Source organism: Salmo trutta, chromosome 18 (assembly GCF_901001165.1).
Source record: "Salmo trutta chromosome 18, fSalTru1.1, whole genome shotgun sequence".
Lineage (NCBI taxonomy): Eukaryota > Metazoa > Chordata > Actinopteri > Salmoniformes > Salmonidae > Salmo > Salmo trutta.
Window position 1 is genome coordinate 41,297,509 of NC_042974.1, and position 13,501 is coordinate 41,311,009.

The window sequence follows — 13,501 nt, forward strand, 5'->3', positions numbered from 1 at the left end:
GACCGAGGTTGTAATAATGTCTAGTGGAATTTCTTTGAACAAAGGTTACAAAGTAGTCTCGATACAACCACTCAATACTCCATTAGAATGTTACTTTGAAACAGTATATTTGTGGATACTTACTTGAATCTTCCCTGACAGTGTTGACACAGGTCTCCAACCCATCCTTGGTCACAGACGCAAGTCCCATTGGTGCATTTCCCAGAGAAGCAATTTTTATCACAGGACTTGGAGACTGATGCTTCGGTGTAAAACACCAAGTACAGCATAAGAAATGCCCCAAAATATATTTGTATGTCCTGGGGTCTCGTATTTGAATATTTAGTCCATGTGCCTCGACGCATTCCTCGGCAGTCCCCACCCATTCTACTTTAGAAACAGGTTAAGGTCTACTTTTCTGGTGAAGACTCCCTTATTCACACTTAAACAGCTGGAGTGACTCAACTAAACGTCACTTATTGGTAATACATCATTTGTAAACAAAGCATTGGCGTATGCATGGAATAGCCTAGCCATAAAGCGAAATAATACATACACTCAACATCCAAATAGGCTTATTTATAGGCTATAGAAACATAACTCTGAAATCTGAGCATATTGCTAGAGTCATCTCCGGCAACTAACGTTAGAGCATCATCCGACAACGAAGCCTTCAAATTTTCACTGACTTTAATGCACTCCTATTAAACTTTCTTGAACTAATGAATGCACACACCGTTATTCCCAGAGGCTAAGAAGCCATTTTAAAAAACCAAAGAAAATTGTTGTTTATAAGTTGTAGGCCTATTCTAAATGAAGTATTTTCCAAGCAATTTTCAAGTTCGCCATCCTAATGTTTCCAGAAAAATTGGAAGAAAAGAGTTGGTCACAGGATTGATGTTAGTTCTGGATTCCTATTTCCATTGCAAGAGTCGGTTTTGGATGTTGTTCGCTGCGGTGGAGAATGCAGCAACCCGGACAAATAGATCAAGTTGACCGTTCTCCGTTCCGCTTTTTCCAACGTCCAGGTTAGGCGCATTCACCGAAGATAATTAGTTATTTGCATTAAAATCCTTTTAATCCTTGTCACAGAGAGCGATATTCACCGATGAATAACAACACGAGTACCCTACATGAAGATGCTCGCACAGCTGGTTTTTCAACAGGGAAACTCCTGGACAAAGCTCCGAGCATGAGCAGTGCAAAATTACGCATTTAAAGAGACAGTAGCTACACGATTCAGCTGTATTGAGCGATACCGTTCCTGACGTATAATTGGGAATTACAATACAGAATATTTGGTATCCTGCTTATGTTGGGATAAATGTCAGCCATTTTGGTCAGGGATAAGATATTGTGTAAAATAATGTATTTGAAGAATGTATCTGCACTGTTTGATAGATAGCTAGCCAGGCAGTTTTAGAGTAATAATTCCAAACGTTTTTCAAATGAACTGACAATATGCCAACATTACATTTTAAGCTGCAATATGTAACTTTCTGGATGAAGACCAATTTCACATAGAAATGTAAGCATTGAAAGCAAGTCTAAGAAGAGGTAGATCTGTTCTATGTGCGCTATTTCTATGCGTCTCGTTATTACATTTGTTTTTTGAGTCTTTTACTTTCAGTTTTGTACACTTGCTTCAAACAGCTGAAAATACAATATTTCACAGTGGTTTAGATGGCACAATGATTTTCTACACTATACTTGCTTGTTTTGTCACATAAACTGAAATGAGAATTTAAGCAACTAGGAAATGGAGGAGTGATTTCTGCATAGTGTATCTTTAAAAAATGCTGTCAATTTACAGCTGGCTGAAATCTGTTGATGTGATAGGACTTAGACAAGTTGTAAATGCAACAATTACTTATGCTGTATCATATAATAGAACTCACAGCTTTCCAAGAAAACAAAAAATTTGACATTTATGGTCTGTTTACATATATTTTAGAGGCTATATACAGAAAAATTGTATAAAACCAGTATAAACTGTATTTGTAATTATATGACAATATTTTAGGTTGACAATAATTCTATTGCAACATTTTTTATGTATCACATGCCTTCAGGATTATGCCACTACTGCCATTCATTCTGATTAGACTGGTTTGGATTTCTTCCTGACCTTTATGGCTGCCATTTTCACCTCCATTCTGGAACTTTGTGGGTTTATGACATACCGCTATAGTGATTTAATAGGATCTCTATGGTCCCTATACAGAACCTTATCACAATCACATCACATCATTTTCCCATGGGCAATTTCAAACCACAGTGGCAGAAATATTTTCCTGTCTTTGTTACTGACCTCAAGTTCCCTTGGCTCTGCTAATATATTTAATCTCAATTTGTTTTAAATGGCACACACTTGACTTGAAGCCAGGAAGATGATTGATTATGTATGCTGTTGAACAAGTACAATAACCTACCATGGATTCAGTCTTTTCTACTCGACCAAGAAAATAAGCTATCATTATAAAAATGTAAGCGGTTTGCCATAGAATTTCCTAGGCCTAGATGTATTGAGTGAGTTTTATAATTAAATGCAATTTGTTGTTTTGGTTTCAATCGAATTGTCAAGAATCAATATACATTTTTCTTTTTAATTTTCCTCACGATGGGACTGTGACCCAATCAATATTTCTGCATTGACACCAGGGTGAGAACATTTCTAAGCTGCGTAATGGAATTTACCCAAGCAACAAGAATACAAAGCCAGCATAAATGGTTCACTGTGGTATTTGAATTATTTTTCAGAGTTGTAATGAGGATTCAGGTCTGACCTTGTTCATTATCACCTTCAGTAGCATTATCAGTCTAAATGGTCATCATCCGTTTACTATTCTGGGTGATATAATTAAGCTGCTTACACATGCCAATGGTATTAAGTCACTTATTGCTTTAGTAAAAAAAAAGTATGAGTATTTGTTTCCATAAAATACAAAAGATTAAGCTTCTCTTGGGAAATGTAGAAGAGGTCATGTTCAATTTTGTTTGGGGGGGATTACTTTCCACTAAGTGAATGTACCTCTGTTGCTAAAAACGGAGCAACACACAGATAATTACATTATATTGCATGTTTATTGCAGGCCCAGAAAAACAGAGAGATATTTGAATAAAATTAATCCCAAAATGTTCCTCTTTGTCCAACAGCTGTGAGTGGGGCTGAAGTAGCGTCGGGGAAAAGAGCCTAGCTGAAAAGATATTGAAGATATAGGCTAGTGGCAAAGCCCCCAAAAATTGTAGATACCCAAGGTATAACAAAACAAAATGTATTTTCAAATCTATGATGTCTAATTTATTAAATGGATGGTTGTGTAAAAATATTTTACTGCAAAAGTGGTTCAATTGATAGATATTGTGACACACCCTCTAAACTCATGGACCACAAACTTATGCTACCCAACATTGCAAGCTCTGAAATAACTAAAAACAAGTAGTCAGTTGTTTGCCATACACACAAACAATTAGTGTAAGGATATCTTAATAAATCTTGGAAATATAGACCTGTAAACATAGAAATACAATAGGCAGAAATATCAACTATGAATATTTATGATGAATGTAAACTTTACTTTTTGTAGTTGAGTATTAGACAACTTTCCAAGTAAAATTTGTTCACATTCTGTCACGGTTGTTGAAAGGAGAAGAGGACCAAAGTGCAGCGTGTGTGTCGTTCCACATTTGATTTAATCTGTGAAACTATGCAATACCTAAATAAACTGAATAAACAAAACAACAAACCGTGACGCAGAGGAGAAACAAACACGACTCAAAAATAATCACCCACAAAACCCAGGTAGAAAAACCCCTACTTAAGTATGATCTCCAATTAGAGACAACAAGGACCAGCTGCCTCTAATTGGAGATCATCCCAAACAAACCAACATAGAAATACAAAAACTAGAACCTAACAACATAGAACTAGAACACATAGAATAAACCCCCCTGTCACGCCCTGACCTACTCTACCATAGAAAATAACAGTTTACCATGGTCAGGACGTGACACATTCAGTGCTGTATGGTCCTGCCTGACAAAAATACATAGTTACATATTTTTTTATGTTGTGGTTATTATAATTGGCTCCAAGGAAAAGAAGTGGGCTCAAACATTTAAATACAAATTGTTAGTAACTGCCAGAGGGAAGGACTGATGGTGAATTAGGCTTATAAATGACAGTTTTGGGAGATTCAGGATGGCATTGACATTACATTGCAGATATGCAATTCCTATGACATGTGAAGGCACACTAAGTTGATGGCATTTCTTGTCTAAGAGTCTCAGGTTGTGTTTCTTCATTGTGGTGAACACCTGCCTTATGCGCTTGTCATTATGTGTGGTTGCATCCTCCCCATACACCATAATGTCACCAAGTCAACATACAGTATATTGCAGCTCCAGGGCAGACAGCCAGGATGGTGGACATGATTTTCTAGAAGAAGCAATGTGCCAGCACAACCCAAACAGCATAAGAGTGCACCAGAACATACCAATATGCATCACGAATGCACTGAGCCAGTGGAAGCTCATGTTAGATTTAGGCTGCCGTTTTGGATTAGCAATGAATAAAAGCTCACTTCTAAATGATAGCAATTAATAAAAGCTCACTTCTAAATGATTACAACTTGCCCCACAGTGGGGGCAAGTTGTAATGCTAGGGAGTGGGTGTCCGAGTCCAGGGTTGGATTCTCTTTCCTTTCATTGGAGCCTCAAAGTTGCCTCATTGATCCTCAAAGAGGCTTGTGTCTTGAAATACTTGGTGTTGCCATGCCAAGCACTCTGCTGCAATTTCTATATCCAGACAAAGATGTTTGAGTGTCATTATGGCGGGCATATTGGATTCCCAACATAATTCAATTACATACAAATTGTCTTGATTATAGGTCATAAGTACAGTACACAAATCTGAAAATTGTCTCTCATTTAAAACATGTAGAGCGGTTATACAGGTGATTAAACCACAATTGAATGGTATTGTGGCAGCCATATTGGATTGTGGACATCATTATGGATACCCCCTAACGTAATTGCAAGAGTAGGGGCTGAACATATGAAATCCACAGAGGAACCTTTGACTGGAAAAAAAGTACAGTTGTCCATGTCTGAGTATAACCACAACATAAAACAAATTAAAAACATGTGTAACTGTTTGTTTTACTGTCAGACAGGACCATCCAGCACTGAAAGAGAGCAATTTTGACTTGGAAAGTTGTCTATTAATCAGCTACTAGAAAGGTAAGCTTACATTCATTATAAATATTCCTAGATGATATTTCCGCCGACTGTATCTCTGTGTTTACAGGTCTTTATTTCCTAGATGCATTAAGATTTGTTTTATCGAATGGTGATGAAAAGACAATTGTTTTGTATAAAATTACATAATGGACCCTGATCCTTTCTTTAGACACTGGGCCTAGATAAGAGCATCACATTATGAACAGAAGATATATGTCTAGATCATCATCAAAGGGGTATACTACAAAACAGGATCAATGAGTTAGCCAACTAATTTTGATAATCAACCAGAAATAACTGTTGATTTTCGGATTAATTAAGAAAGCTGAACATACAGTACCAGCCACAAGTTTGGACACACCATTCAAGGGTTTTCTTTATTTTGACAATTTTCTACATTGAAGAATCGTAGTTTTGATGTATTCTCTATTCTACAAAGTAGCGACCCTTTGCCTTGATGACAACTTTGCACACTCTCGTCATTCTCTCGACCAGCTTCACCTGGAATGCTTTTCCAACAGTCTTGAAGGAGTTCCCACATATGCTGGGCACTTGTTGGCTGCTTTTCCTTCACTGCAGTCCAACTCATCCCAAACCATCTCAATTGGGTTGAAGTCGGGTGATTGTGGAGGCCAGGTCATCTGATGCATCACTCTACTTCTTGGTCAAATAGCCCTTACACAACCTGGAGGTGTGTTGGGTCATTGTCCTTTTGAAAAACAAATTTAAGTCCCACTAAGCGCAAACCAGATGGGATGGCATATCGCTGCAGAATGCTGTGGTAGCCATGCCGGTTAAGTGTGCCTTAAATTCTAAATAAATCACAGACAGTGTCACCAGAAAAGCACCCCCACACCATCACACCTCTGTCACGTCCTGACCAGTAATGGGGGTTATTTGTATTGTAGTTTGGTCAGGACGTGGCAGGGGGTATTTGTTTTATGTGGTTCGGGGTGGTTGGTTGTTTAGAAGGGTGTTTGATTTATTATTTCCGGGTTTTGGGCTATGTTATGTTTTGTATTTCTATGTTCATTCTATTATTAGTATTTCTTTGTTTAGGTCATTGGGTGCTGGACTCTCAATTGGAGGCAGGTGTTTCCTAGTTGCCTCTGATTGAGAGTCCTATATATACGTATGTGTTTGTGTTGGTAGTTTGTGGGAGATTGTGCTAGGTATAGCCTTAATGCCTTACCGGCCTGTTAGTCGTCATTGTGTTTTGTGTACATGTTTATTTTGGTTTTTCCTTCTTTGCCAATTCAATAAAAGAAGATGAGTGCACATAACCCTGCTGCGTTTTGGTCCGACAATGATTTTTCTTTATCATCTGACGAAGAAGATTGTGACAACCTCCTCCTCCACTCTTCACGGTGGGAACCACACATGTGGAGATCTTCCGTTCACCTACTCCGCGTCTCACAAAGAAATGGTGGTTGGAACCAACAAACTCAAATTTGGAGTCATCAGTCCAAAGTACAGCGTTCCACCGGTATAATGTCCATTGCTCGTGTTTCTTGGCCCAAGCAAGTCTCTCCTTCTTATTGGTGTCCTTTAGTGGTGATTTCTTTGCAGCAAATCGAACATGAAGGCCTGATTCACACAGTCTCCTCTGAACAGTTGATGTTGAGATGTGTCTGTTACTTGAACTCTGTGAAGCATTTATTTGGGCTGCAATTTCTGAGGTTGGTACCACTAATTAACTTATCCTCTGGGTCTTCCTTTCCTCTGGAGGTCCTCATGAGAGCCAGTTTCATCATAGCGCTTGATGGTTTTTGTGACTGCACTTGAAGAAACTTTCAAAGTCCTTAAAATTTTCCGGATTGATTGACATTCATGTCTTAAAGTAATGATGGACTGTCATTTCTCTTTGCTTATTTGAGCTGTTCTTGCCATAATATGGACTTGGTCTTTCACCAAATAGGGCTATCTTCTGTATACCACCCCTACCTTATGTGAGGACAGACGCTGGGGACGAGAAGCAGGTACAGGGACTGAACATTTAATGAATTACGGACATGAAACAGAATACGGACAGCGTCTGGACAGGGGAAACGGAAACGACAACAATACTGATACAGAGAACACATGGGGAAAGGCAATCAACAAATTAAAGGTGTCCAGGTGAGTCCAATGAAGCGTTGCTGCGCGTGATGGTGATCGGTGATGAAGCACAGGTGCGCATAATGATGGTGACAGGTGTGCGTAATGAAGGCAGTCTGGCACCCTTGAGTGCCGGAGAGGCAGAGTGGGAACAGGCGTGACACCTTGTCACAACACAATTGATTGGCTCAAATGCACTAAGAAGGAATGTCACGCCTGTTCTCACTCTGCGCCAGGCTGCCCTGCATTACACACTCCTGCCACCATCATTTTACGCACACCTGCCTTCCTTCGTCATGTGCTTCAGCGATATTGGACTCACCTGGACTCACTCAATCACCTGTTTATTACCTCCCCTATATTTGTCAGTTCCCCAGCTCTGTTCCCCGCTGCTGTATTGTTTGTAGTCTGTCTTTGTGTTTCGCTGTTCCTGTCCTGTTGCATGTCCATTCCTAATTAAATGTCAACTCCCCGTGCCTGCTTCTATTTTCCAGCGTCATTCCTTACAAGGAAAGAAATTCCACAAATAAACTTTTAACAAGGTACACCTGTGAATTGAAATGCATTCCAGGTGACTAATTCATGAAGCTGGTTGAGAGAATGCCAAGAGTGTGCAAAGCTGTCAACAAGGCAAAGGGTGGCTACTTTGAAGAATCTCAAGTATTAAATATACACTGCTCAAAAAAATAAAGGGAACACTTAAACAACACAATGTAACTCCAAGTCAATCACACTTCTGTGAAATCAAACTGTCCACTTAGGAAGCAACACTGATTGACAATAAATTTCACATGCTGTTGTGCAAATGGAATAGACAACAGGTGGAAATTATAGGCAATAAGCAAGACACCCCCAATAAAGGAGTGGTTCTGCAGGTGGGGACCACAGACCACTTCTCAGTTCCTATGCTTCCTGGCTGATGTTTTGGTCACTTTTGAATGCTGGCGGTGTTTTCACTCTAGTGGTAGCATGAGACGGAGTCTACAACCCACACAAGTGGCTCAGGTAGTGCAGTTCATCCAGGATGGGACATCAATGCGAGCTGTGGCAAGAAGGTTTGCTGTGTCTGTCAGCGTAGTGTCCAGAGCATGGAGGCGCTACCAGGAGACAGGCCAGTACATCAGGGGACGTGGAGGAGGCCGTAGGAGGGCAACAACCCAGCAGGAGGACCGCTACCTCCGCCTTTGTGCAAGGAGGAGCAGGAGAAGCACTGCCAGAGCCCTGCAAAATGACCTCCAGCAGGCCACAAATGTGCATGTGTCTGCTCAAACGGTCAGAAACAGACTCCATGAGGGTGGTATGAGGACCCGACGTCCACAGGTGGGGGTTGTGCTTACAGCCCAACACCGTGCAGGACGTTTGGCATTTGCCAGAGAACACCGAGATTGGCAAATTCGCCACTGGCGCCCTGTGCTCTTCACAGATGAAAGCAGGTTCACACTGAGCACGTGACAGATGTGACAGTCTGGAGACGCCGTGGAGAACGTTCTGCTGCTTGCAACATCCTCCAGCATGACCGGTTTGGCGGTGGGTCAGTCATGGTGTGGGGTGGCATTTCTTTGGGGGGCCGCACAGCCCTCCATGTGCTCGCCAGAGGTAGCCTGACTGCCATTAGGTACCGAGATGAGATCCTCAGACCCCTTGTGAGACCATTTGCTGGTGCGGTTGGCCCTGGGTTCCTCCTAATGCAAGACAATGCTAGACCTCATGTGGCTGGAGTGTGTCAGCAGTTCCTGCAAGAGGAAGGCATTGATGCTATGGACTGGCCCGCCCGTTCCCCAGACCTGAATCCAATTGAGCACATCTGGGACATCATGTCTCGCTCCATCCACCAACGCCACGTTGCACCACAGACTATCCAGGAGTTGGTGGATGCTTTAGTCCAGGTCTGGGAGGAGATCCCTCAGGAGACCATCCGCCACCTGATCAGGAGCATACCCAGGCGTTGTAGGGAGGTCATACAGGCACGTGGAGGCCACACACACTACTGAGCCTAATTTTGACTTGTTATAAGGACATTACATCAAAGTTGGATCAGCCTGTAGTGTGGTTTTCCACTTTAATTTTGAGTGTGACTCCAAATCCAGACCTCCATGGGTTGATTTCCATTGATTATTTTTGTGATTTTGTTGTCAGCATATTCAACTATGTAAAGAAAAAAGTATTTAATAAGATTATTTCTTTCATTCAGATCTAGGATGTGTTGTTTAAGTGTCCCTTTATTTTTTTGAGCAGTATATTTAGATTTGTTTAACACTTTCTTCATTACTACATAATTCCATATGTGCTATTTCATAGTTTTGATGTCTTCACTATTATTCTACAATGTAGAAAATAGTAAAAATAAAGAAAAACCCTGCAATGAGTAGGTGTGTCCAAAGTTTTGACTGGTACTGTGTATATGTGTTAACTGTTTGTTGAGTCTATTAGACCATTCCCATTTCAAGCTTATCTTTATTTAAAATAAAAAGTATTTCAGAATATTTAGGCAATTTAGCTGGCTAACTCCTTTATGCTGCTTTGTAGTATACCCCTCAGCTCTGCCATCTGTCACTATCATAGCCAGATAATATATGAATCATTGGTTTGTATAACAGAGTATGTTTGCCTACTCGCTGGTTCCCTCATATGTCCACAAACTGTTACTGCAAGTATTCAATACTGTGGGGCTAAGGGGCAAACTAGCTTCAAAATAATAGGCTGTGAAGTTTGGTAAAAGGCTTCAAAGTTTGGTAAAAGCCTGCGAAATTTGGTAAAAGGCTACAAAATATTTTGGCCAGAGAAATATTTTGGCCTGCGAAGTTTGTTAAAAAGCTGCAAAATATTTCAAAGGCTTGCTTACTTTGGTAGAAGGCTGCAAAATATTTAGAAGTCCTGCAAAATGCTTCAAAGGCATTATTTAAAAGACCTGTGAAATGACATAATGACATAATAAGCACTACATAAACATGTTACCAAGCATATATATGCATGTCATGCTTTATAAAGGGTTCAAAAATGTGACATAACTGTGTGACATAATCACCATGTCAAATGTGACATAACCCACTAGGTTGAATATGATATAAACATGTGCTTTATAAAGAGTGACATGTTGTCATGTTAGTCACATTACATCTAATCCCATTCCCAGACACTTCTGCCCAAATACGCGGAAGGTCTGGTGGATAAATGCATCAAACTTGGCCTTCATTAGTGAGGGTGAGGTTTAAAATCCCTTTTTGACTGTTAAGTAGTGATGATGACAAATACTTTACTCAGCAAGGTCACTCCTATAGAATTCTATTGTCACTCCCACTAAGGCCAACTTTGAATGGTTGATATCCCAGGCTTGTATGTGCTGTGTGTGCAATAGGCTGGAGACAACATTACACCAAGGAACACTTACAGTTGAAAACAAAAGTTTACAAACACCTTAGCCAAATACATTTAAACTCAGTTTTTCACAATTCCTGACATTTAATCCTAGTAAAAATTCCCATTCTTAGGTCAGTTAGGATCACCACTTTATTTTAAGAATGTGAAATGTCAGAATAATAGTAGAGAGAATGATTTATTTCAGCTTTTATTTCTTTCATCACATTCCCAGTGGCTCAGAAGTTTACATACACTCAATTAGTATTTGGTAGCATTGCCTTTAAATTGTTTAACTTGGGTCAAACGTTTCAGGTAGCATTCCACAAGCTTCCCACAATAAGTTGGGTGAATTTTGGCCCATTCCTCCTGACAGAGCTGGTGTAACTGAGTCAGGTTTGTAGGCCTTCTTGCTCGCACACACTTTTTTAGTTCTGCCCACACATTTTCTATAGGATTGAGGTCAGGGCTTTGTGATGCCACTCCAATACCTTGACTTTGTTGCCCTTAAGCCATTTTGACACAACTTTGGAAGTATGCTTGGGGTCATTGTCCATTTGGAAGACCCATTTGCGACCAAGCTTTAGCTTCCTGACTGATGTCTTGAGATGTTGCTCCAATATATCCACCTAATTTTCTTTCCTCACGATGTCATCTATTTTGTGAAGTGCACCAGTCCCTCCTGCAGCAAAGCACCCCCGCAACATGATGCTGCCACCCCGTGCTTCACGGTTGGAATGGTGTTCATCAGCTTGCAAGCCTCCCTCTTTTTCCTTCAAACATAACGATGGTCATTATGGTCAAACAGTTCTATTTTTGTTTCATCAGACCAGAGGACATTTCTCCAAAAAGCACGATCTTTGTCCCATGTGCAGTTGCAAACTGTAGTCTGGCTTTTTTATGGCGGTTTTGGAGCAGTGGCTTCTTCCTAGCTGAGCAGCCTTTCAAGGTTATCTCGATATAGGACTCGTTTACTGTGGATATAGATACTTTTGTACCTGTTGTTTCCTCCAGCATCTTCACAAGGTCCTTTGCTGTTGTTCTGGGATTGATCTGCACTTTTCGCACCAAAGTACGTTCATCTCTAAGAGACAGGACGCGTCTCCTTCCTGAGCGGTATGACGGCTGCGTGGTCCCATGGTGTTTATACTTGCGTACTATTGTTTGTACAGATAAATGTAGTACCTTCAGGCGTTTGGAAATTGCTCCCAAGGATGAACCAGACTTGTGGAGGTCTACAAATTTTTTTCTGAGGTCTTGGCTGATTTCTTTTGATTTTCCCATAATGTCAAGCAAAGAGTCACTGAGTTTGAAGGTAGGCCTTGAAATACATCCACAGGTACACCTCCAATTGACTCAAATTATGTCAATTAGCCTATCAGAAGCTTCTAAAGCTATGACATCATTTTCTGGAATTTCCCAAGCTGTTTAATGGCACAGTCAACTTAGTGTATGTAAACTTCTAACCCACTGGAATTGTGATACAGTGAATTATAAGTGAAATAATCTGTCTGTAAACAATTGTTGGAAAAATTACTTGTGTCATGCACAAAGTAGATGTCCTAACCGACTTCCCAAAACTATAGTTTGTTAACAAGAAATTTGTGGAGTGGTTGAAAAATGAGTTTTAATGACTCCAACCTAAGCGTATGTAAACTTCCGACTTCAACTGTACCTTGATGAAAGCCCCCAACCTAAAGGCATTAAAAGTGTATTTTCTTCTGGAACCAAGTTACATGTTCCTCAGTACACGAACATGCACACAACAAAAACTAGCCATACCGCAAGGTTCTGGGCACAATCAGATCTTTGACACATTCACCCACTCCCCCGGTGAAAGATCAGCCACAAAATGTTGGCACCATTGTAACAGGTTGTAATCAAGCCCTGGTCTCCAGCATGGGAACAGAAGAGGAATACCTGGTGCGGCCGTCTCAGGTTGGACTATCCCAAAACATCTTGGTTCTGACACACACACACAAGCTTTGCAGGTCAGCAACCAATTTAAATACCTCTCACAGCCAACAGTAACCTGTGGATCATGAGAGAACCTTCATAAATCAGAAGAATGTTAATAACCTATTTATTGACACTTTATGTAGTGTCCTGTAATTCTTAATTTGAAGTGAAACACCTTCGGTTATTCATAACACATCCATAAAGACTCTATATCGCATGACTCTGTACTTAATTTAAAGTAAGACCTCTTTGGTCATTTATAACACATATATAAATGCCTTATATCATATGACATTGCACTTCGTAGAAAGTCAGACCCATTTGGTTACTATAACACATACATAAATGCCTTAGAGTATATATTATACAGTCAGACACCTTTGGTCATTCGTAACACATACATAAAGGCTTAATGATGTAAACAAATTAATTAACACTTAGGAAATTATCAGTCACTGGCCTTTGAAATATTAGCTTTGTAGTCCTAGTGCAAACACCAAAATGTTCACCCAGGTGCAGTAGACAAACAAAAAGCATGTTACTGAATAATGATAGTCCAAAGAGAATGATTCAGTCCTAGTGATTGAGGGCAGAGGGCAAAACCAAATCTAGGTCAGACCCATTTCAGACAAATCCTGTCATATAGCTTCTGTGAGCCAACCATGAGGGAGATCATCGATGAGGATGAAAATGTGATTTCATATCCTCTGAGCAGCTCATGCCAGAGAGGGTTTATGAAACACTGCCATCTGTCCTGCCTTCAATTTGCAGTGTGTCTAAACAGGGAGGTCTGAGGCTGGCCTTGGCTAAGCTAAAGCACTGGCAGGATCATCTGTCTTGTTATGTCATGAGAATGAGAACTTGTGCCGAT

At 40.4% G+C, this 13,501-nt stretch overlaps 1 protein-coding gene across 2 annotated transcripts in view; it reads right to left on the minus strand.

The window, feature by feature from the left end:
• LOC115153302 (attractin-like protein 1) overlaps positions 1–1,179 on the minus strand; it is a 332,646-nt gene extending 331,467 nt beyond the window's left edge. The window contains exon 1 of one of the 2 annotated variants that reach the window (XR_003867679.1): positions 124–1,179. Coding sequence is in view for 1 of the 2 variants with exons in the window: in XM_029698596.1 (XP_029554456.1) it covers positions 124–365 (242 nt within the window). In the remaining variant the exon portion in view is untranslated. The remainder of the gene's footprint in view (positions 1–123) is intronic. The other variant, XM_029698596.1, reaches the window with a different exon arrangement.
• Between the last annotated feature and the right edge of the window lie 12,322 nt (positions 1,180–13,501).